Here is a 24,799-nt window from a genome sequence, read left to right as displayed (position 1 = left end):
AACGTAGACTCGTGGCTATGTAAAACATCGTCAGCACCCTTGAAATTTTCCTCAGCCCCTTCCCATTCCAGTCATTCCCTGCTGCTACCCGCAGGCAACCATGGTTCTGATTTTTTTTCTGCCATAGACTAGTTTGTCCTTGTTCTAGAACTTCATGTAAGTGGAATCTTAGTATATGCTTCTTTGTGTACGGTTTCTTTCACTCGACACAATATTTTTGTGACTTACTTACACTGTAGATGTATGTCAGTAGTTCTTTTTGTTTTTTATGGAGATGAAATTCATGTAGCATAAAATTAACCATTTTACACTGTACAATTTAGTGGCGTTTAGTACATCCACAGTGTTGTGTAACCATCACCTCTGTCTAGTTCCTAATATTTTTATCACCCCAAAAGGAAACCCCTACCCATTAAGCTCCCCATTTTCCTCCTTTCCCCAGCCCCTGGCAACTACCTATAGATCTGCCTATTCTGACATTTTATATAAATGGAAACATATAGTTTGCGACCTTTTCTGTCAGTCTGCTTTCACTTAGCTTAATGTCTTTGATGTTCATCCATATTCGTGTATCTTATTTCACCAGTGTTTGTGATCGAATCATACTCTGTTGACCACAATTTCTTTATCTATTGATGGACATTTAGGCTCTTTCCACCTTTTGTCTGTTGTGGATAATACTGCTGTGACTATTCACGTACAAGTATTTGAGTGTCTGTTTTTAATTCTCTTGGGAGAGTGGAATTGCTGGGCCACGTGGTATTTAGTTTATAAATTGCCAGACTGTTTTCCAAACTGCCTGTGTACCATATTACACTCACCAATAATGTATGAATGTTCTCCTGGTTCCACATCCTCATCAACATTTGAGCCATTCTGATGGGGGTGGAGGTGGGATTATTTTGAAGCTGAAAATTCTGAACACTCTCTGGCAGATGATTTTATATGGGCTGCTGAATGATATAGTCAGCAGTTTCCTAAATAGCCTTCTCATGGCTACAGCAGAAGTAAGTTTTAGTGAGTTTCATAGTGACCTTTATTAAAAGCCCAGAGTACAAATTTAAAATGTCTGAATGCAGTTAATTTAGCCCATGTACAGTGTGGCTGAGGCACCAGTCGACAGTGTGTCCCTGAACCCAGTGTTTCTTTTTCACACAGTATCCCCAGGATTGCCAGCAATGGCACTGCCTGGGAGCGAGCTGAAAGTGCAGGTTCCAGGAACACCTCAGAAGTGGTACACTAGAACCACTTGGTATGGGAAGGGCAGTAGGTGTTTTTAACAAGCACACAGTGGGGTTTTTGGTTTTGTTTTGTCTTTGTTTTTCACTTTTTTGTGGTGGAAAATTTGAAACATAATCAAAAGTAGAGAGAATATGATGAATACTGCCACCATGTGCCCATTACCCAGCTCCATCAGTTAACAACATTTTGCCAGTCTTGTTGCATCTGGAACTCTACTTTTTTTTTCTGAAGTACTTGTAGACATCAGGTCATTTAACCTGTAAATACATCAGTATCTCTAATTGATGGTGATTTTATTTTTAATTGAACCGCTCTGCCATCCTCCCATCTAATAATATTGATGATTATTTCTTGCTAGCATCTTGTATCCAGTCTGTATTTAAATTTCTTTGTCTCAATGATTTTGGTAATTTTATTCATTTCAGGATCCACAGTTTTATACATCACATGTGTGAGTAATTCTTACATATATCAAAACTTGGGACCACTGCCTTCTTAGATATTCCTCAAAGTTGCTTTTCTCAGCTCATCTTCTGTTTGGTAAAGGCCTGCAGTGTTGGCCTTTCCAGAGAAATCTGCAAAGTGCTTGGCCAGCCGCTGATTCTGAAGAGTGTAGCTTCTTAGGGAGCCTGCAGGGAAGTGTGTAAACTACTGACTGAGCATTCTAGATCTCCAGTCAAAGGTAAAAGCAGGAAAAGTGAGGGAACTACCTCTGAGGCTATATGAGGTGGCTATTTTGCAACTAGGTTCAAGTTGGACCTTTTAGATGCAGTTGTGTATGAAGTACATAAACAGTTTTGCAAGGAGTGGGGGCCTTCAATCAGATGATATTTTTAAGTATTTGAGGTTGTCAGATTGTAAGGTTGGGATTTTGGTAGTATTGAAAGGACATTTTGGTCAGAGATCCCAGGAATACCCAAATACTGAAATGTCCATCACCTTCCTTTTTGACATCAGTAATGGAACCATTCTTTGCAGAAAAAGTAAAAATTAGGTAAGAGGAATTCAGGGTTCCTCTTTATTTTAGATGAGCCAGTACCAAGTACCCCTATGTGGGGCTTTCTTGCCAGAACACAACTTAAGTCAAAGGCCTTTGGAGGCTTATGTCTATCCTGGAGCCCAAGTCAGGCCTTCCCAACTGGCTGGTCAGATTAAAGAGGAGGTGAATGCTTTTACCAGCAGCATAGGGAAGAGTAGCCCTGGCCACCTAGCAGACAGTGTGTTTAAGATATGTTTCTTGTAGACAGCATATAGTCAGAGCTTTCTTTTTTATCCAGGCCAACAATCTCTGCCTGTTGAGTGGGGTGTTTTACTCATTCATGTTTAATGTAATTGTTACTTTGGTTGGATTTACTGCTGTTGCTATTTTTTTCTGATTCTTATTTATTCTTCTGTTCATCCTTAACTGCTTTATTTTATGTTAAACAAATATAGAGTACCATTTTGATTCCTTTGTTGATTTTTTCCTTTACTTTAAAAATACTATTTTCTTAAAAATAAAGTGGTTGCTTATAAATAAGTAAATTAAGCAATGAATTCTGTCATTGTTTATCTAGGAACATCTATATTTTACATTCATTTTTTGAAGGATAGTTTTGCCGGGTATAGAATTTTTGGTTGACTTTTTTTTCTCCCAATACTTTGAATGGCATTCCATTGCCCTCTTGCCTCCATTGTTGCCAGTGAGACGTCAGATATTACTTGTCTTGTTGTTCCACTTTCTGTGGTGAGTTGTTTTTCCCTTGCTACTTTCCATAGTTTTTCTTTGTTTCCACCTTCAACAGTTTGACTATGATATGTCTAGGTGGGAATCTCTATATTTATCCTACCTTTGGTTGGGTAATGTTTATCCTATTTTGGCTTTGTAGATTAAAGTTTTCATCAAATTTGGGAAATTTAGGGCCATTATTTCTTCAGAATATTTTTTGTCTTTTCTCTTTCCTCTCCTGGCACTCCCATTATATGTATAGTGGTATGTTTGTTGTTGCTCCACAGGTCTCTTGAGGCTGTCTTCATTTTTTCAATCTTTTAAAATCTTTAAAATTTTTCTTTAAATTGAATAGTTTCTATTGATTTATCTTCATGTTCACTGATTTTTCTACCATCTCAAATCTGCTACTGAGCCTTTTTCCTTTGTTATTTGTATTTAATGAAATCCTGTGTTTTCATCTATTCTCATAGTTGCCTTGAAGTCTTGGTCATCTGTGTCCCACAGCTGGGAGCACTCAAAGACAGTTTCTGTTAACTTCCTTTTTTCTTTAGTATGGGTCACACTTCCTTGTTTCTTTGGAAGTTTGAAAAATTTTTTGTTGAATACTGAATATTTCAGTTAATATATTGTAGCAACTCTGGATTTGATTTTTTCCTTCTGAGAGTAGTGATTGTGCTGGGGTTTTTTTGTTTTGTGTAAGGAACTGCCTTGGTCTGAATTTGGTGGCTGTCTTCCTCACAGTGTGTGGTTGTTGATGTCTCTGCTCAGTTATTTTTTTTTTTGTTTTTGGCTTGCCTTTCCAGGAGTCGCCCCTGTGTCTACACAGCACTTTTAAAACATATTCCAAAATTAAGGAGGGTGGGTAAAATATATTTGGAAAAATACTGATGGTTGTTGAAGCTGGACAGTGAGTACGTGAGTTTGTTGTTATACATTCTCTTTTTCTTTGGTATGTGTTTAGAAATTTTCCTAATTAAAAAGTAGGGGGAAAGTATGAACAAGTTAACTATTTCCTTGGGAACAGGAACAAGGTGGGAAGTAGAACAGAACCATAGTATGCAGTTGAAGTGTACTGAGTAGTGATTGTGGTCATGTATTTACACTGTGCAGGGAATTTAGGAAAGTATGTTTATGTCTAGAAAACTCAAGAGAATCAACTTGAAATATTACTAGGATCTTATAAGGTAGTGAGGTAGAAGGTATGCATAGGGAAGCCAGTGGCCAACTCCTGCAAAGGCAGTGTCAACTGAAAATGGTGGAGTAAAAGGCATCTTAAATCTTAAGTACAAGCTACCCGGAAAAATTCTTAATCAAAAAATGAGACCCACACATCATCAGATTTTACTGAGCAACATAGGAGATTTGATTACAACATAGGAGCAATATAGGAGATTTGATTACAGGGATAGGAAGCTGGTTCTCTAAGGGACAATTTGATGAGGATGAGGAAGGTTGTGGGGATGGGCGGGCAGCATAAGGAGCCCCTGAGACAGATCTGCAGCGAGCCTGCCCTCTGGAGCCAGGCAGGTGGCGGGCAGCAGCCTGAGCCATGTGTTCCTACTGTGTTGTAGTCGGGGCGGTGCCCGTCCTCTCCAAAGACTCCATGTCAGGGAAGAAGGGCCACCGCTTTGGCCAGGTGAAGACCCCGCACAACCCCTTAGACTCCAGCGCCCCCCTGATGAAGAAGGGGAAGCAGAGGGAGGTCCCCAAGGCCAAGAAGCCAACCTCGTTGAAGAAGGTGTGTGGTGTTTTGTTTGAAATTGGGCGCGAGAAAACCTACAGACTCTCCTGTATCTGTGTTACTCCTTTCGACTCTTACATTTTTAGATTTTAACCTTCACTCTCATTTGAAACTGCTTTTGTCAAGTTGGGTACATGATTCTCTGAAAGATGATCCCTTGCTCTTCCCACATGGTGTGCTAGAGCGAGTGAAGCAGGGTGCCTTAGCTGCTGGAGGGGGAGGCCTTATTTATTTATTTATTTTAATGCTTTGGAATGACATGGACAGAAAACCAGAAATGGGGGAGTATGTTCTCATTCACATTTTTTACCCTCATTCTACCCAAGGCAATCTGTCTAGTGCTCAGATTTGGTAAATATTGGACACTTCCTGGCACACGTTCTTTGATTTAATTTTCAAAGCAGCCTGTGGAGTGTGGTGGGTCTCAGATGGAGGAAGGCATGTCTTGCCTGGGGCCAGGTAACAGTTGAGCTGCACAGTTGCATCAGAGCCCAGTTCTCACATGCCCTGCTCTGTGCACCCAGGGGGAACATGCTGCTCCTGGGCTGTGGGTGAGAGGGCTGGGCCCACCCATGGGGGTGGGTGGGGAGTAAGGGCACAAACAGGCACAGTGCCAACCAGCTTACCTTGGGTGGCTTATTTTGCAGAAGAGCTTATTTTTAAGTACAAGTATTTAGGTGTTTTGATCGTTTATTTAATTTTAAAGATTATTTTGAAAGAGCGGCAGGAGAGAAAGGAACAGCGTCTCCAAGAAAATGCTGTGAGCCCAGCTTTTGCCAGTGACGATGTGCAAGATGGAGAGAGCGGTGGTGACGACCAGGCCCTCGGGCAGGCTGACCTCTCAGGTACCGAGTTCTGTTGGTTTGCTTCTTAAAGAATCCTTCAGCGGGGGCGGCCATATGCACAGCCAACTGTCTGGGCTTTGCCCAGCCCTTGTCCCTGTGTGGTTAAAGCACGTGGGCGTTGGGCCTCGGGAATGCAGAAGTTTTCAGTCTCCTAACTTGACAGTAAGAGGACGTCCCTATGGGCAGGTGGAGCTTCTGGTGCCTCTGCTTCTCAGGGGTGAGAGGGACAGAGGGGTGAGGCCCCTGAGTTCGATCTGTGTGACATTGGGTGGTCCTCGCAATTTGAAGTGCCATGAGAATTAACACCATTAACTGCAGAGCTGCTTGCCCACAAGTGTGTGAGACATGGTGTCATACAAAAAATGGGTTAAGTAAGCATTTTAGTGAATTATACATTCAGAACAGTACACAAATCAGAAGCATATAGCTTGAGGACTTTTTACCAAGTTCAGAAATGTATCAGCCCCACAGTCCCCATGATTCCCGCTCAAGGCCTCAGCCCTGTCTGCAGCCCTACCCGTGAGCTTTCAGGCTTTGTTCCAGTGGAATCTTGTAGTGTGTGCCCCTCTGGCCAGCAGTATATCTGTGGCCTGTAGAGGTAGTACCAGATTGTCATTGCTGCATAGCATCCAGGTGTACAAACGTGCCAGGTGGCATGTGAGTGTTGTGGGCGTTTCCACTTTGGGGCTATTAGAAGCAGAGGTGCTGTGGCAGCGTGGGATGTATATAGGGGACGTGAGCACCCCTCCTGCTGGCATTTCCCCGGGGTGGATCTTGGGGTTGGGTCCACTGCCACCCAGCCTAGAGGCTCCTGCCATACAGGCTGCCAGGGGTTTTACAAGCTACGCCTGTGGGTGGTGGAGAGGCCAGCCATGGGACATTGTCTTTCCTGGTGGGTGAACTCCTTCCTCTGGTGATGTTATTGCACTTGCACTTTGGAAGTGTCTAGAAGTAACAATTTGAGTGTTGTAAGCTGTTATTGAATCCTGTCTGATGGATTTAAACACACCTATTGTGGCTTTCCCAGTTTAGATGTTCAGCTTCTCTTTTAAGGGTTATTTGATAAAGGAATGGTTTCAAGCATTTGCAAAAAAATTGAGAACTAATAAACCTGCTTTTAAAACTTATTGATAAGAACTTCAGGTTAAATTTCAAAATTAAAAAATAAATTTGGCCACTGAAACCGCACATTTAAAAATGGTTAGGGAATTCCCTGGTGGTCCAGTGGTTATGACTCCATGCTCTCACTGCCAGGGGCTCAGGTTCCAATCCCTGGTTGGGGAACTAATATCCTTCATGCTGTGTGGTGTGGCCAAAAAAACCAAAAACAGTTAAAATGGTAAATTTTGTAAATATTTGCCGCAATAAAAATAAGAAATAACTAAATAAGGGGCGGGGAGGCACCACTAGGCAGTGCAGAGAGTCGCCCAGTTCTTCTGATTTCCCAAGCCATTCCCATCACTCCTCTGCCTGCTGTGACACTCAGTGGCCGTGTCTGGATGTGGTGGGTGTGTGCCGCCGAATCTGGCTGCTCTGGCGACACTGCCGCTGTTGAGCGTTCCCTGCCTCAGTCCCCGCAGTCTGTGTGTGGAGCCCTGGAGGGGCCATGCTGTGACTTCTTTCTCTAAAACTCCAGGGGGAACAGAAGAGTTGGTGTCCTGTGCTTCTGTGGCAGAGAGCAAGTCGGAAGACCAGCTGGGAGCTGAGCCCCAGAAGGAGGTGGAGGCCTGCCCCAAGATCCACAGCCGGCGGTTCAGGGAGTGAGTGAGCCTGGCAGCTGTGCCTGCAGTGGGGCCTGGGGCACTGTGCTCACTCTGACACTGGGCGTTGAGTTCTTCGCCCACTGGCTCGTCTGGGCCCCGGTGTTTGCATCCTCCCCGTGGAAGGTGGCTAGGACCTGGTTGTAACACATGCCAGGGCTACCTAATCTCCCGAGAGGTCCTAGTGCCGTGATGCCAGAGGTGCCCTTGAATCCAAGCTGTGGTTGGGGGAACGGGTAGTGAGGTGACAGCCCGTTGCATCTGGGTTCCCTCTCGTTGTGTAATTTCTGTATGTAATTTCTTAGGGCACTCCGCCTCCTTCCCTCCCACTTTTCTTCAGGATAGACTCTCCAAACATTTTTTTTCATGAGGAGAGGTGCCCGGGAGTGGCTGCCCTGGGGACATGGGGCCCAGAGGTCTTTTGTCCCTTGTAGTTAGGGCTGGAGAGGATGCCTCCATCCATACCTTTCATAAAATCCTGTCAGGAGTTCCACCTTTTTGACTAGTATTGCTCATCAAAGCGTGATTTCTTGAAAGTGGCATGCTGTCCCCCTCATCTGAGGTGTGCCAGGAGCAGTGCGCTGGAGTGTCGCAGCCAGTGGGAACGTGACCGTGTCTAATGTTTCTTTCAGCTACTGCAGCCAGATGCTCAGTAAAGAAGTTGACGCTTGTGTTACGGACCTGCTGAAAGAGCTGGTTCGTTTCCAAGATCGTATGTATCAGAAAGATCCAGTCAAGGCTAAGACCAAACGCCGACTTGTGTTGGGGCTGAGGGAAGTTCTCAAACATCTGAAGCTCAAAAAGTTGAAATGCGTCATCATCTCCCCCAACTGTGAGAAGATACAGTCGAAAGGTAAGGGCGCTGTGGCGTCCCTGGCGTGTGGCCCCCTGCAGTACACACCCTCTGGCTACCACACACCCGTCAGCAGCTAAGGGGCACCGAGGCCTCGGCACCTCAGTTTGTTTCATTTTCTCTTAATTGAGTAATTTGTTTCCAGAGTTTATGGGATCAGCCAGTGCATTCCTCTGTGAGGCAGGCTGTGGTCTTCACAGTGTGGCTCAGCTGGCCTGCGCAGGCCTCTTGTGGTTACTGGTCACTCACACCACAGAGGCTTTGTGCCTGGCAGCTAGGCGGTCCCTGCATTGGGCTTTTGTCCGTTTTAAATGTGCTTGCTCAGTCTGTGACTAACTCATCTGTCCACTGATTAAAGATGGGTTTGTTGGGCTTCCCTGGTGGCACAGTGGTTGAGAATCTGCCTGCCAGTGCAGGGGACACGGGTTCGAGCCCTGGTCTGGGGAGATCCCACATGCCACGGAGCAACTGGGCCCGTGAGCCACAACTACTGAGCCTGCGTGTCTGGAGCCTGTGCTCCGCAACAAGAGAGGCCACGACAGTGAGAGGCCTGCGCACCGCAATGAAGAGTGGCCCCTGCTCGCCGCAACTAGAGAAAGCTCTCGCACAGAAACGAAGACCCAACACAGCCAAAAATAAACAAATAAATAAATAAAAAGAACAACAACAAAAAAAGATGGGTTTGTCCAAGCACTTGGCCATCTTACTGATGCTGGAAGGTTGGTTCCGTTTTTCGTGATGTGATATGCTGGGCGAGGTGACCGACAGATGGACGTCTGTGACACCTCCCATTGGCCCTTGGGTGGTCCATTTTGTGTCCTCAGGCTGCGCAGTAGAGGGGTTGTCAGTTAAGAGCAGAATGCCGTCACTTAGACACTGGTCCTCCATCTTCGTGTAAGTGTTCGGAGTCCTTCTCTGGTCCTGTTCCTCTCTCCTTCAGTGTAAACTTCCACTCGGCTAGAACTGGACTTTGAGGGATCCAGTCCAGATCCTAGCCCTGAGCTTTTCTGGTTGCTGTTCCAGTCTGAAGACTTGAGGTTTCCTGACTTGCCTGCAGCACCCAGGGTCACTAGGGCAGCAGCTGGACCTGCTTACTGCCAGCCCAGTGGGCTTGTCCCCGTCCTAGTTCAGGGCAGGTCCAGTCCCAGCCATCAGAAAGGGGTCTCGGGACTTGCCTGTTCGGTTGTGTGCTGGCAGTGTCCCCACCACAGTCCCATGGCAGGCGCTGAACTTGAAATGAATCACTCCTCAAGCTCTCACCTGGCTGCCTGAACCTCTTAAGGCAATGGGTGCATCGGGCATTCTGCAGCTTCTCTCCTGCAATCGTTCCAGGCTCTGTGCTTCCTCTGCAGCTGTCGTCCTGGGGACAGCCTCCCCCATCTCCTGTTGGGGTGTGGTGTTTAGTGGCTCTCGTGCACTCCTTTGTCTCGGGGTGTGCACATCCCCCAGTGGCTTATGAGAGAAAGGGTACATGGCAGCACATTTAGAAGATGGTGCTTGAAATCCAGGCTTTCTGGTTTCTGACCTTTTCCCCTTTGTTCTCCCTTATCTCTGGAAGCTTGTGGGAAATTCCTTGTGCGCAGGGTTCCGGGAGGTGGGGCGGTTTGCAGGCAGTGCCCTCAGTTCTCGGACGTGCTGTTGGGTTTGTGCTCTGAATCTCCCTACAGTCGGTCCTCTCTAGGCTCTTCCTGGAACCATGTTGCTCAGATGCTGGGCCTCCTGCACTGCTGTCCTCCTGTGACTTTTCCTCTTCCTTTCACCTCTTTCGTTTGGTTCTGTTTTCCGTAAGGATTCTTCAACTATGTCTCAATCTTTCTGTAGAGGTTTTTATTTCTGCTATTATTTTTAATTTCTGGGAGCTATTTTTATTGTTTTCTGAAGTTTCTTTGTGTGTTGCAGCTGCCGTTCCTCTGTGGATATGTTTCCTCCCTGAGAATAATAGTGATGTGAGGTTTCCTTCTCCCTGCATAGCCTCCCTTCCCAGGTGGTTTGCTGTTTTGATCTCATGGTGGAGGTTTCTGCAGATACCGGTGTCTGCTGTTTGTCTTTTTTTTTTTAATTATTAAATTTTTTTGGCCACACCGTGCAGCATGTGGGATCTTAGTTCCCCAACCAGGAATCAAACCCGTGCCCCCTGCATTGGGAGCACGGAGTCTTAACCACTGGACCGCCAGGGAAGTCCTCTGTTTGTCCTTAACATCTGTTATAGCTGACTAGAAATCTGGGGGTGGGGCTGGCATTTAAAGGCTTTGAGCTGCATTTGAGGGCAGTGGTTCTCAAACTGTAGTGAGCATCAGAGTCACCCAGGAGGCTGGTGAAGACACAGATTCCAGAGTTTCTTCCTGAGCAGGTCCAGCAGGCCCCAAAATTTGCATTTCTAGTAAGTTCTTAGTTGCTGCTGTGGATGCCAAGCTAGAACCTCTGCTGTAGGATGACAGCTGGGCTGCTGCTCTGTCTCTCTGACTCCATATTCCCTGGGGAAGAACTCTCTTACCTCCTGCTGGGAGTCTGTGACCTTGTCCTTACGCCCACGGTTAGAAGTGTGGGTCCCAGTGTCCCACAGACCTGCCCATCTGCCTCACCAGAGGCCTGGCACTGGCATGTCGGCTGGGTGAAGTGGATCTGGACACCAACTTGCTGTCACCTCATCTGAACTTCACCCTGTCTCTGAAGTGCCCAGTGCTGCCTGTTAGCTGCCAAGCTCTGGGGATTGAATTCTAGGGTGTAAATGGCTGGGTCTAGGGGGTTTTCCCATTGTTGGCTTAGGTCAGCTGAGTCAACTGTTTGCGTTTCAGCTTCCAAAACTTTTTTGCTCTTATCTTGCATTCTCCTGTGATTTTCACCTTTAAAAGACAAACCAGGGACTTCCCTGGTGGCACAGTGGTTAAGAATCTGCCTGCCAATGCAGGGGACACGGGTTTGAGCCCTGGTCCAGGAAGATCCCACATGCCACAGAGCAACTAAGCCCATGTGCCACAACTACTGAGCCTGCGCTCTAGAGCCCGAGAGCCACAACTGCTGAGCCCGTGTGCCGCAGCTACTGAAGCCCACGTGCCTAGAGCCCGTGTTCCACAACAAGAGAAGCCATCCCAGTGAGAAGCCCGCGCACCTCAATGAAGAGCAACCCCCCGCTCGCCGCAACTAGAGAAATCCCACATGCAGCAACAAAGACCCAAAGCAGCCAAAATAAATTTTAAAATTATAATAATAAATTTAAAAAGACAAACCAAAAAATGGGAATGTGTGTATTCAGTTGGCAGTCCACCTTGCTCTTTCTTTAAGCCTCCACTCCTCTGAGTGTGGCAGAGAATGGAGCTAAGAATGTACTGATGGGCATCTCAAGGATTTGTTACGCATTTAAAATACGTTGTTTAATCATCCGTCCCTACATTGTTGTTTTTTTTTTTTTTTGCTTTGAAGCATAAAGAACTCGATTATGTGTTTTAGGAATGTTTATTCCTTGGAAAAGATAGCCAATAGATTGTCGTCATTTTACATGTAAAATTTAGTATTACAGCTTGGGATTATGTTAAAATACTGTATTTGCTCCGAGTGGCATTTTCTTGATAATTCTGAACTTAAACTTTAAATGGAAATCGTTTACCTGATTGAGCATTTGCTTGTTTTAAGTTGTCTTCCTGTGGAACTTTGAGAAGTCGGCACTTGGAGATGCTTTCAGCTCTCACTAGTAACGTCAGCTGGGAGCTGGGCTGAGCAAAACCATCTTGACTTGGCTGCTGTGTCGGGGAAAGCAGGGCATGCTTCCAGTGTCCTCTCCCAGGGGAGTCAGAGAGGATGCGCTGAATTCCCTCAAAATGAGATGTGACAACACGTGTGAAGTGTGATGTCATCTACCAGGGAGGCTCCTTGGGGCTGGTCACATGGGCACCCTCTGCCTGGCATGTCCCCACATTCCAGACTCACAGAAGGAAAGCTGGTGTTCAGTGTAATCCTCATATGCATTTTGGGTACAGTAGCCACTCTTCCTAGTTGGGGTGACAGGGGTCCTCCCAAAGCCCAAATTCAGGGACCGGAAGGGTCAGCCAAGTAAGTTGGCCTTTTTATGGATGGCAGCTGTTGGGCCGGTCGCTTTATAGCTCTTTTCTGCACACTGCTGTAACAGCCTTTGTGACCAGCTCCTGGGTTGGGGTGGACACAAGGCAGAGACAGACCCTTGAGTGAGAGGCCATGGGGCTGATGTTGAAGAGACTCCGTCAGCCTCCCATGGTAAGCTGAAAATATCTCACTGTAAGGAACACAGCCATCGCCTCACCTCTGGTCTTGTCTCCCCCTTTTCACCACCTGCCCAGAAATGTTTTTTCTTTAAAGTTTATATCCCCAGAGATTTCATCCTCATCATCTTTGATACTCTTCAGGTAGATCTGGGGCAGGGGGGTGGGCAGATTTCAGGGATATGGGGCTTAACCATTAATCCCCAGTCAAACCAGCCGCAGAATGAGTTCCCAGTTCCCTCAGAGCAGTAGGATGTGCATTTGAGAAGTTCCTCTTGAAAGAAGATTAGGTAATCATATGTAATTAGATACCAGGTGATAGGAGATCTTGGGAAATTTTTCCTTCCATGCAGACGTTGTGTGTTCGCTCAGGAATTGGTCAGTTTCCAGAGGAACCGGGGCAATGCCATGCTGTTAACCTCCTTTCAGATGCTAGGTTCAAACAGCTCACCATGCAAGAGGGCAGGATTCAGTGCTTGTTACTTTCCTTTGGGAGTAAGTCCCCCCAGATACTTCCCACCACCCAGAGGCAACCACCATTGCCATATTTTGATGTGTCCTTGTTAGTCCGTGTGTGTGTGTGTGTGTGTGTGTGTGTGTGAGTGAGTGTGAGATCTGGTGTCCTGGATCCCATTTGTGCCTTGCTCTTTTTAGTATCACAGTCTGGCTCGGGACACTCCCATTCTTCTGGCTGCACAGTCCCGGGCTGATGGTCACTTCAGTTGCATTCAGATTTCTGTAGCCGTAAACAAGGATGCACCTTTCACACTGTAGTTCTTTTCTTTTTTCTTTTTTTTTCTGGCCACGCTGTGCGGCAGGCAGGATCTTAGTTCCCCAACCAGTGATCGAGCCCACACCCCCTGCAGTGGAAGTGCAGTCTTAACCACTGAACCACCAGGGAAGTCCACACACTCGTTTCTTACTGAACATCTCCGTAGGTACATTCCTAGAGCGAAACGGCCTGTGCACTTACCAGGTTAACGCACATGCCACGCTGCCCCCCGGGGACACTGCAGCCCCTGAAGCCGGGCTGCTGCTTCCTCCTGGCCTCCCCACCCTCTTGGGAAGATTCTGTTAGCATTTTCTTGTGAAGGGAGTTTGAGCACCTTTCCACTTGTTTAAGGGCTTGGCATTTTCTGTAAATTGTTGATTCTTTACCCATTTGTCTTTTAGGATGTCAGTCTTTTTTATATTTATGTGTACCTTTTTTTAATAAGAGCCCCTTTGGGTAAGAGTTGTAAATATTTTTGTTTTGTCATGTGTCTGTTTTTCTTTAAACCTTTTTTGGCCATTCAGAGACTTCAGGTGTGTACATATTGGTATTTTTTATTCTTGTTTTTATTGCATCTAGGTTTTGTCATTCATCAACCTTCCTACTGCAGGATTATTAAAGATTTTTTTTCTTAATTCTGTTTTTTTCCTGGTTCTTCCATGTTTTCATTTTTGTTTAGGTTGAATGCATTTTAGTCTAAGATGGATCTTTGCAGAGGCTGACCTGCTCGCTGTCCCTTCTGCACCTTCTCCGGTGCTTCAGAGTGCTTTTGCAGACCTGCTCAAGTGCCACACATTTGGGTCGTTTCTGGACCTTCCATTCTGTCGCTCTTCATCCCCTCGTTTACGTTCTTGTAGTTTTATAGCAAGCTTTAATACCTGGTGATGCTAGCCTGACGTTTCCTTTTTCAAAAGGCTGTTCTCATGTATTGGGTTGGCCAAAAAGTTTCTTTGATTTTTAAGTAAAAATAAAAGACACATTTTTCATTTTCACCAAGAACTTTATTGAACAATGTATTCACCCTTTTGTTCCACTACCTTCTGCCATTTTTCAGGCAGCTTCATAATTCCATCTTCCCAAAACTTTTTGAGCAAAGAACTGTCCCGGGTGCCTTTTACAGTCTTCCAGGAAATGGAAATTTTTTCAGTCAAGAGATTTTTGTAAAGACTGAAATAAATGGAAATCTGAAGGTGCAATGTCTGGTGAATACGACGGATGAATCAGAACTTCCCAGCCCAGCCAAGCTGTAGCAGTTTTTGCCTGGTTATCAAAGAAACATGCAGTCTTGCGTCATCCTGATGGAAGATTATGCATTTTCTTTTGACTAATTCTGGATGTTTCTCAAGTGCTGCTTTCATTTCGTCTAACTGGGAGCAGTACTTGTTGGAATTAATCGTTTGGTTTTCCAGAAGGAGCTCATAATAGAGAACTCCCTTCCAATCCCACTGTATATACACCATCACCTTCTTTGGATGAAGACTAGCCTTTGGTGTGGTTGGTGGTGGTTCGTTTTCCTTGCCCCAGGATCTCTTCCATTTCACATTATTGTACAGTATCCACTTTTCATCACCCATCACAATTTGTTTTAAAAACGGAACATTTTCGTTACGTTTCAGTAGAGAATCGCATAACGAAATACAGTCAAGAAGGTTTTTTTGCTTATGTGGAACACAAACATCAAAGCGATTAACGTAACCAAGCTGGTGCAAATGATTTTCAGTGCTTGATTTGGATATTTTGAGTATGTTGGCTGTCTCCTGAGTGTGGTATAACATTGATTGTTCTCAATTAATGTCTTGATTTGGTCGCTATCAACTTCAACTGGTCTGCCCGACCGTGGAGCATCAGCCAGCGAGAAATCTCCAGCACGAAACTTTGCGAATCACTTTTGACACATTTGATCAGTCACAGCACCTTCTCTGTACACTGCACAAATCTTTCTTTTGCGTTTCCACCTTTCTTGAAATAATAAAGCATAATATGCCGAAAATGTTGCTTTTTTTCTTCCATCTTCAATATTAAAATGGCTACACAAAAATTCACCAATTTTGATGTTTTTTTAAATGCATGCTGATATGACAGCTGTCACAATACAATCTAACAAAATTGTTTCGAATGAAGTTAAAGACATCTAAGTGCTACTAGAGACATCTTACGGAAAAAAAGAATGAACCTTTTGGCCAACCCAATATTTTTTTATTTCTCAAAAAAATCCCACTTAGAGTAAGTTACAGTATAAAAAGTTTTACGTTAACATAAAATTGACATGTGATCATATTGGATCATTCCATCCAAGAGCATAGGTGCCTTTTGTTTAGATTTTCTATGGTGTTTCACTAACATGTTGAAGTTGCTCTATAAATCTCTCACGTTTCTTGCCACATTTATCCCTACCTGTTGTAGTGTTTGGTTGCTGTCATGTATAAAGTCATTTCTTCCGTTTTATGTTCTAGCTGGCTGATGCGTGTGTGCATACTGGTTTCTGCACTACTTGCGCACAGACGTCCAGATGTGATCCTCCTGTTGGTGGTAACTCGTCAGTGCTGCTGGGTTTCTGGCTTCACAGGCATGTCACCCGCATGCAGGGCTCCCTTCACCCTCTCTGCTCTCAGTGCCACCCCCGCCCCACTCCTGCCTGGCTGCTGCTTCACTGGGAGGCAGGGTTGGAGGTACTCAGTGACCTCTCTGGGCTCTGGATTTCCATCTCTTAAGTGGGGTGCAGCCTCCCCCTCAGGGTTTTGTGAGGATATAGGAGCCAGTCCACACGAGGCCGTTAGACCGAGAGTGGCACGCGGTATTCAGCAGATACTTAACCAAGCCTTCATTTTTCCATTACGCACAGCACCAGCACCAGATGTTGACTTGACGTGGACATGTTTTATCATGTTTTGTTGCTTTTAGAAGTGTCTCTCTTGGAGAGTTGATTTCTTCCATGTGGCCTAGAGTAATAGTGTACTTGCACCGCAGTGACTGGCTCTCTCCTGGTGAAACCTGGCCTGGTACACTGGCTTGAGTAAGGAAATAGCCAGGAGTGTCACTGTCGGGAAAAGCCCTTGGCGGCCAGTGTCACCAGCATGCTCGTGTGATGCACTTCCTTGTCATTTTCATTGTCCTTTGACCAGGTGGGCTGGACGACACCCTGCACACCATCATTGACTACGCCTGTGAGCAGAACATCCCCTTCGTGTTTGCTCTCAACCGCAAAGCTCTGGGGCGCAGTCTGAACAAGGCTGTTCCTGTCAGCGTGGTGGGGATCTTTAGCTACGACGGGGCCCAGGTGAGATGGCGAGGGGGCGCCGGCCTATCTTGCTTGTGGGAGGGAGTCGGGAGGGATGGTGGTTGTCTGCACGTCCACAGCACAGCAGCCCTGAGCCTCAGGGGCCCCAGTGTTGAAGGCAGCAGCGTTGGTGGCCTTCTTTCCTTAAAAGCATGGAAGTGTGATTCCGAATTTAGGTCCGGGCTCACTGCTGCCGCAGAGGAGCCTTAAGCAGGCCTGAGGTCAGCACCTGCTCTTCCCTTGGGCAGCACCGCAGGCGGGCATCACCCTGCTTCCCTGTGGAGGGCGCCATCCCCAGTTTGCAGGGGATGTCACCTGTGCTCTCGTTTCTGCCCAAGGACCAGTTCCACAAGATGGTCGAGCTGACTATGGCGGCCCGGCAGGCGTACAGGACCATGCTGGAGAATGCGCACTGGGAGCTGCCGGGAGAGCCTGGGCCCCTTGCACCCGCTAGCCCGCCCACGCAGGGCCCCAGCTGCTCTGCAGAGAACAGACCCCTGGCCCCTGCCGGAAAAGAGGAGCCACACTACAGTGAGTGCTGGGGGAATGGATTTGGGGTTGAGCCTCCTCTAAGTCTTCATCGACACTGATTAAAAAGGGTGCCCAGGAGAGCAGCATGGCCACTGTGGCAGGACCGGCTGCAAAAGGCCCCGTTAAGACCCGGCCCTTGTTTAAGAGGTGGTCTCAGACTTGGGAGGGCTGGTCAGTGGATGTCTCAGACAGACCTCGGGTCAGATGGCACCCAAACAGAGGGCATCCTTGAGGACAGCTGTATCCCTGGTGGGCAGTTGTCAAGGCCGGCGTGCGCCAAGGTGTTTGGTGCTGCTCACGAGGGGGTTGCAGTTGGGGACTTGGGCTTGAGTCCTTGCTGGGCCCCATCTAGGGAGCTGGTTCGCTGGGCAGGCCACATGCTGCTTGCTTTCCAAGAGACTTCCCTGACTGTCCCTGCCGTTCATCAGCTGTGCCCTTTCTTGTTTCCAGTTGAAATCTGGAGAAACCATCTGGAAGCATACACTCAACGTGCCCTGGAACTGGAGGAATCGCTGGAGGCTTCGACTTCTCAGATGATGAACTTGAATTTATAAAAGTTCTTTCCTGTGTGTTTGTGTATTTGGGGTAAGGGAGCGGGGGCTGAAAGACTTCGGGGTCTTTTTCTTCTTCTCAGTTCTTCGTTGACCTAGTGTGTGTTTTGTATGACTGTTTAATTGGGAAGTTAACCAGTGATGTTTGTAGGCATCCAAAAGCTGCGAGTCCCATGGACGGGCACTTGGTATGCTGGCGGAAACCTTTTCACAAAGCCTCGGGATGCAGCCTTGGCCCTCTGAGTGCAATATGAGTCTGGAAAATGCTGGAAAAGGTGGTACTTGGAGTACTCTACTGCTAAGGGAACGTCTCTCCATTGCAGAGTAGCTGAGCCAAGTTAGTTTGTGGAAAGCAGCGGGGGGCTGAGGTGATGTGGCTGGGAGGCAGCGGGGTGCCAGCCTGATGTTCCCGGTCCCGGTGACCCAGCACAGCCCTGCAGAAGCTGCTGGACGGGCGCTGTGGTAGCCAGTGTTAGTGCAGGAGCGGTGGGGTGGGGAGGGGTTCCTTTCTCAGGTTGTGGCTTTTTGGCCAGAAGATTTGGGGGTACTTGGAGGGTTTGCTAAAATGAGCCTCAGGAGGAAAATCGGTTCTCTAACCTGTGACCTTTTGACATGAATTATTCCTTTTATTCTTTATTTCGCAAAGAAACAAATGTATATTGAAGTTCCTAAATTTCAGTTTTCTGCAAATAATCTGCAAATATTTTCTTTCTTTTGTAAGTGAACATATTTTGAATGTGGTTTCTATCTTAGAGGCCAGAAGGATAGAAGTTTACTTTCATATTTTCCTGTAAGTAAGAGGGCTTATTTATTTTGAATAAAGAGTGATTATTTAATTTCACTGGAGACTCCAGTCATCTTGGTCTAATCAGTGGTCCTGCGTCCTGATACATGTCTTTTGGGCACTCTTCTTTGAACTGAAGGGGACTGAGCAGGGAGAGGTTTGCTGCGCTCAGGCCTCTTGGGTCTCGAAGTAGAGACTAACCCTTAGAGACTGTTGCTGGACCCGCCTCGGTCCAGCCTGCTGGCGTGCTGGTCACGGGAAATGGCAGAAACGAGTTTCACTGCTTTGCACTTGTCAAGCAAGCAAGGTATCGTGCGGGCTTGAAAATACTGTTAGTTGAATTCAGTCATGCCAAATGTACCTCTGAGAGTGAGTGGCCTGTGACAAGCAAATAAAAGTGGAATAAGGAGTCGGAAATGGCCCGCTGCGTGGCCAGGGCTGGCGGCAAGGTGGAGGTCGTCTGTGGGAAGCACCAGTCTATCTTCTCATCTGTTCTTCCCGGTGTGTGCCCTGCTTTTCCATACACTTTCTGAGCTGTTTAAATGAGGGACATGCAATCTGGTCCACCAAGCCCTCCATCCTGTCACAGGTTTTTCCCTCAGGGCCACCAGGAGGAATAGCAGGGAGGACCCCACCCCATGTCAACTGTAGTAGGTTTGAAAAGTAAAGGTTCCAAATGAACTTACAGGGAGAAAGTTAAATAGCTTGTCAGCTGCATTCAGCAGTCTAGAATTATAAAACTGACAAATGAAAAAATCATTAAGAAATCTCTGCTAGAGATGCACGTTGTTTGTCCGGAGCCCCCAAGGCCTCTGGGTCTGTAGTATTTGCTCAGATTAGCTGAACAAAGTATGTTGGGTTTTTAACATCACATTCATTCAGCCCCTGAGAGGGTTCACTTGTGTGACTTAATGCTGAGTTGCCCTGGTCATGGTGTCACTTTCCTGACAGAGGCCACTGCTGCAGGTGACACAGTGACCTACTCTGTACTGATGGTGCCACAGAAAGCAGGCAGGCTCCCCAAATACAAACACGCTTCACTGAGCAAATGTAGGAAGAACTCTTTATTTTCTTCCAACAGCAGAGAAAACTCATCCTCATAATCCCATTTCCCACCAGGACCCTGCGTGTTGATGTTGTGATAACTGCAAGTGTCTGTTTTGTTTTGTGGGGCATGAAAGTGCTCTGACTGTATCCAAACTTGAGGAAGAATCATAGCACCAAGGAAGGGGCCCCAGTCTTGGAGCTGTCCACTCCGCAGCTGTGGTGGCTGGAGCCTACCCGCACTAGAACCACAGCGAGGGCCGATGGGTGTTTCACCAAAAACCCTGTCACAGTGCGTGGCGGTCCGTGAGCCAGCTCGGCGTCTGCTGGCAAGGTGGGCCAGCAACTGGGTGGGCAAACGGGACAACTTTAACCCCAAAGCCAGCCGTCCTCAGAAGCCTTGTTTAGAACGGATCCTCTAGGTGACTGGCTGGAAATGTGTGCTGCTCTTGTACGAAGGTACCCAGCTTCAGGACAAGGGGGTCTGGAAACAGCTGTGGTCATGAGGCTGAGGAGACATCCATTTGCCAGGGTCACAGGAGAAGTATAACTTAACAGAGGTTTTGGTTTTATGATAGACTGGCATTCCATTAAAAAAAACATCATTCCACAAACAAAAAGTATCTGTAAGGTTACAGGCTGAGCAGCCTCGGCCTTCACATTTATACACACACACAGCAGAGTCTCCAGGTGCAGCGTGAACAACTAGGGACCCAGAAGCATGTGTACAGAGTAGCCTCATCAGACCCGCACCGCTGTGAGAAGAGTGACTGTGACCCGGGAGAGGCACACAGCTGACCTGCTGGCTTTTCCGCCTCATACAAGCTTGGTGCCCAGGCCGTGGCCGCCAGTGCACAGGTGCACACTGGGAACTTTAGAAAACAGGCTGAAGCTCTGATATTAGTGAGGAATAAGAGTCTCTTCAATCCATGTTTGTTAGCTCCTGAGTTGGGACCTCAGCACTCAAGGTTTAAGGCAAATTCTTGTCATTTGAAGCCTTGCCCTTCCCTGTCCTTTAGAGTCGAGTGGCTAAGTATGAAGGTGGTTCCATAGCAGTAAAACCAGCAGTTAAGAGGGGACTGAGCTAACACTGGGCTGTTTAGGGGGCAGGGGGCGGCCCCTTTGCATGACATGAAATCAGTCAGATGGTGAGGAGTGACCTGTGGAGCGTAACAACAGTGCTTCTGGGGGAGGAACCATCATGCACACTGCCGTCTTAACCAGGGTTTCTTTCTGTAGCCTGTTAACACCTTTTTGGTTTCCTGTTTCTGTCAGGCCATTCTGTCCCATCTAAGCACCTAATTAAAAGAGGTTTCGGCTACTGTCGCAGGTTCACTCAGGGCTCCGTGTTCTCAACTGAGCAGCCCTGATGGCCTCGTCCAGCAGCGGGGAGGCAGCTTACTGCCCTGGGGCATCCAGGGCTGCATGGCAGGTGACGGCAAGGTCGCTTGGGGTTGGAGTCAGCACTGCCTCCTGGTGGCTACGTGTCCTGGTTACAGCGTTCCTGAAAGAACAACGTGGACTTCGAGTTCCTGGCAGAACAGGAGGGCCTCGAGTCCCCTTCCCGTGTGCTCCCCGTGGGGTCTAGGGTCCCGCGGGAGGGAAGCCTGGTGTGCTAAGCTGTGTCCGGGGGTCGCGGTGGCCAAGGGGGCTTCTCGCCAGAACCAACTGGCCCTGCCTAATTTCGGTTTCCTGTAAGGGCCCCACCCTGCGCTGACTCCCTTCCGGGGATTGGCTCCAGGCTGGATGGCTGTGGTGGCAGGGGTGCAGGTTTCAGAAAGCAGAACTACTCAGTGGGCCAGCAGGAAGCACGTGGGGCCCACTGGCAGCACGGGCCCCCCAGACCCCTGCCCTCCCTCGGGCCCGGCCACATACCCACTCCTTCCTCCAGCTGTGCATCATGCGGTCGTGTTCCCCGACCACGGCCCTCCAGGTGGCGAGCTCTCTGGTCCACCTCTCCTGCTGGGTCGCCTCTGCAAGACAGAGGGGGGGCTCCAGGTCGCAGCTTGCTGGCCTTCACGGCCCCCCGGGGGCCCTCCACGCACCGAGGCTGTGCTGTGAGCTAGGTGATGCCCCTCTGTAGGGCCGAGCCAGGCCGAGGCAGCCAAGTGGGCAGGGGTGAGGCGTTTACCCCTCGGGCCTCGCCTTCCTGGCTGCAGGGGCTTCCATAGTCAGTGCCCCCTGCCTGCCCTTCCCCGGGCCACCAACTCCCACAGCAGCTGCTCCCCAAGGTCACAGTGGCCCCACCCGCACATCTCACTGGCCCTTTCTGTGTAGCCAGGAGAGGGGCTAACTCCCCACACCTCACGAGCAATGCAGATACTCTGGGGCTCAGGGGGTGGGGCAGGGGCTGCTGCTGCCTCCCTCGAGTGAGGCGGGAGCTGAGGTTCAGAAACCTGCTCGGTAATGAGGTCTGGCGTCCCCTTACGTCATGTGCTACTTGCCCCGCACTGCCCTCCTTTTGTGTTTGATCCTGAATTTTGAAAGTGAGTTACTTGTAGGGGTTGTCAGGGTGGCATGAGTCTGAGAGCCATAGCTTTTCTTTGTAAACATAAAAATGCACGCCGTCATTGCTTTCAACTATAGCTCACGTGACTAATTTCAGAAATGGGTTCCAGGGACTTCCCTGGTGGTCCAGTGAGAAGACTCCGGGCTCCCACTGCAGGGGGCCCGGGTTCGATCCCTAGTCGGGGAACTAGATCCTGCATGCATGCCGCAACTAAAGATGCTGCGTGCTACAACTAAGACCCGCCGCAGCCAAAATAAATTTTTTTTAAAAAGCAAGAAAGAAATGGGTTCCAACGACCTGAGTCCTTCAGACAGTAAGTCGAACTCATACCCTGAGCAGAGCTGAGCAGGCCCAGTGGTGACGGTACCCACACAACCAGCCCTCGGCTGGAGCTGCCCCATCCCAGGACGACAGTGGGAGGCACCCAGAGTTCTGGAGGAGGGCCCTTAGTGGCCCTTCACTACAGGGGCCCTGCAGGGGCTCCTGACTCAACACGTGTGAATCCAAATCCCAAAAGAAACATTTCATCTTCTAACACATCCTCACCCACCACCGCCCGTACCTTCAGTAAACATGGTGGGGTCTGTGGGGAGATAGAAAATACTGAGCTGTCTTAACTGTGCTCATGCCCTCTCCTGGATTTTGGGTTTACTGTCCACAGAGTGACCCAGGTATAAATTTTCTTGCCATCAGAGTCAAGCCCTGCTCCTTACTGGCTAGTGAGCTGTGTGACCTTGGATGAGTCACTTACTTCATCATCTGTGAGCTGCACCTTCCTTATAAGGCAGCTGAGTTAGATGAGGTCAAGCAGTAATGGCCCCAACTGCCTAGTTGCTCCTCTGGCTACTCCTACTTAGCTACTTGCTGATAGTACCATTCACTTGACTTCTGGATAAGAGGTCACAATTTGTAAGGCACACTTATGACGAGGTCATTCATTTTACCTTGACAGCAACAGGCAAGGGCATTCTACAGAAAGGACAGGAACGGAGGTTCTAGGTGGGAGCCAATATTTGTAACTTCCTTTTCTCTGTAACCCCCACTTAAAGGACAAAGGACCTTTTAAAATATGTACATTTACATATAAACTCTTGAAAAAGGACAAAGAATAGGAGAGGAAACAGTGAAAACCTGAAGTTGAGAAGCAGAGGGACCAGTGGAAACGGCCCCCGGCAGAATCAGCAGACCCAAGCACACAGGGTCCTAGGCCAGCAGCGGGGAGACGCTCAGGAGCTTGGGCAACAGGGAGTTGGCGCGCAGGCTGCTTCAAAGGCTGTGCAGAAGCAGAAGCACGTGGCCCCAAGGACCCTAGCCTCTCTGCACAGCCGGGGAGCTGCCCTGCCTCTGCTCCCCAAGAGACTGTGTTCTTGGAGAGCACAGGACGGGTGACCTGGGCAGCACCCGCACTGAAGGCAGACAGGATGGTGGGCTTTATGTACTGAATGATGAGGCCCCAGCCTCTTGCCAACCTAAGTCCTCACTGATGGCCCAACCTAAGCCCTGGATGGCCTGCTGCTCCAAGTGTGGGCTGTAGCCGGAGGCCCTCCGCACGACAGTGGACGGGTGCAGGGCAGACCAGCCTCCTCACTAGCGCACGTAGGAATCTCCTGGAGAAGTTAACACAAGGTGCTCCCGGGACTTCTGAGTCGCTGTGCATTTCTAACGAACTCCCAAGTAGTAGGAATGCTGCCTGTCCAAAGACTGCACCTTGGGGAGAAAGGGCCTCGTAGGAGGGATCTTTGTGCCCCTCTCAAATGTAACCAACAATCAAGGGTCCCAAGACTTCTGAGGGAAACAGACAAAACCACCAAAAAAGGGCAACTGGGAGGGAAAAGAAAACTGGAAAATCCTCTCAATAACCCTTAGAGAGGGGAGAAGACACTGCATCCACAAGACAAGAAGAGAATGCACTCATGACAGAACAAAATGAAAACCTCCGAGTAATAAAGTGTGAGAGTGGGATGAAAACTAACAGGTGTGCAAGATAAAGTTGAGAAAAGCTAACAGAAGCAGAGGTGACAGGAAAGAGAAGATGGATCACCCCAAGTAGCCCAACATCTTGGAAAATAGTTCCAGACAGAACAGGAAATGAAGTGGAGAAAAGTGAATAAGTGTTGAACGCTTCCGAGAGTTGAAGGCGGGGGCTTCCACATGTGACGGGGCCCAGCCAGGCACGCACTTGCACAGCGCTCAGAAAGACAGTGGTCACACAGGGTCAGTGGCAGGCTCTCAGGAGCCAGAAGACGGGGCCAGCCTCACACACTAGGGAATGATTTTCAGGCCAGAACTGTCTACCCTGCTGGACTCTCTAAGTGTGAAGATGGAGAAAAGACATAGGCTCTCAAAACACTGACTCCCCCCATACACCCTGGGTGTGCCAGAAGAGACACTTCACAGAAGAATGAAATCAAAGAAAGGAAGGCACGCCGGGAAACATATCACGAGATCCAACATCAGAAGAATGGAATCTCTAGCCTCAGCGGGAGAGCCAGTCCCAGGGAGGCACTTGGCTCCTGGTGCAGAGGTTCTGGGGATGCTGACAACAGGACACCAGTATGTCTGTACTGACTGGGGACTGAACTGCAGGGTCTGATGTGGAATTAATGACAAGTATGAACCAAGGAAGTAGGAATCGGCACAGTGGTTACCTACGTGGGAAACAAAAGTACAGGAGGGGAAATCATAATAGACTACGGGGTCGGCCAACCTAATAATGTTAACACAGGGAATTCCCTGGTGGTCCAGTGGTTAGGACTCTGCACTCTCACTGCCCAGGGCCTGGGTTCAATCCCTGGTCGGGGAACTAAGATTCCACAAGCCATGCAGCCAAAAAAAAAAAAAAAAAAAAAAGATTGAGTCTTCTATCGGGAGGACAGGGGATTGGCCAGCCAGCATGCATTCATGTGTGCACACGGGTACAGGTGTGTGCGTGTGCAGGTGTGTGTGC

General features: G+C 48.2%; 2 protein-coding genes across 12 annotated transcripts in view; one reads left to right on the top strand and one right to left on the bottom strand.

The window, feature by feature from the left end:
- SECISBP2 (SECIS binding protein 2) overlaps window positions 1–18,356 on the top strand; it is a 39,531-nt gene extending 21,175 nt beyond the window's left edge. For all 10 annotated transcript variants that reach the window (XM_022560672.3, XM_022560670.3, XM_022560669.3 and 7 more), the window contains 7 exons: window positions 4,525–4,691; window positions 5,401–5,539; window positions 7,176–7,299; window positions 7,932–8,152; window positions 16,279–16,433; window positions 16,772–16,964; window positions 17,415–18,356. In XM_022560672.3, coding sequence (XP_022416380.1) covers window positions 4,525–4,691; window positions 5,401–5,539; window positions 7,176–7,299; window positions 7,932–8,152; window positions 16,279–16,433; window positions 16,772–16,964; window positions 17,415–17,518 — 1,103 coding nt within the window. In that variant the 3' untranslated portion in view covers window positions 17,519–18,356. The remainder of the gene's footprint in view (window positions 1–4,524; window positions 4,692–5,400; window positions 5,540–7,175; window positions 7,300–7,931; window positions 8,153–16,278; window positions 16,434–16,771; window positions 16,965–17,414) is intronic.
- Window positions 215–24,799, bottom strand: part of LOC149748883 (uncharacterized) — a 32,260-nt gene continuing 7,675 nt past the window's right edge. For both annotated transcript variants that reach the window (XM_089912926.1, XM_089912925.1), the window contains 2 exons: window positions 21,219–21,316; window positions 215–20,847 (listed from right to left, as the gene is read on the bottom strand). In XM_089912926.1, the coding sequence (XP_089769052.1) occupies window positions 20,824–20,847; window positions 21,219–21,316 (122 nt within the window). In that variant the 3' untranslated portion in view covers window positions 215–20,823. The remainder of the gene's footprint in view (window positions 20,848–21,218; window positions 21,317–24,799) is intronic.

Source organism: Delphinapterus leucas, chromosome 6 (genome assembly GCF_059928025.1).
Source record: "Delphinapterus leucas isolate spDelLeu-1000000601 "Yukka" chromosome 6, BTC_Dleu_Yukka2, whole genome shotgun sequence".
Classification (NCBI taxonomy): Eukaryota; Metazoa; Chordata; class Mammalia; order Artiodactyla; family Monodontidae; genus Delphinapterus; species Delphinapterus leucas.
This window is presented reverse-complemented; position numbering and strand designations above follow the sequence as displayed.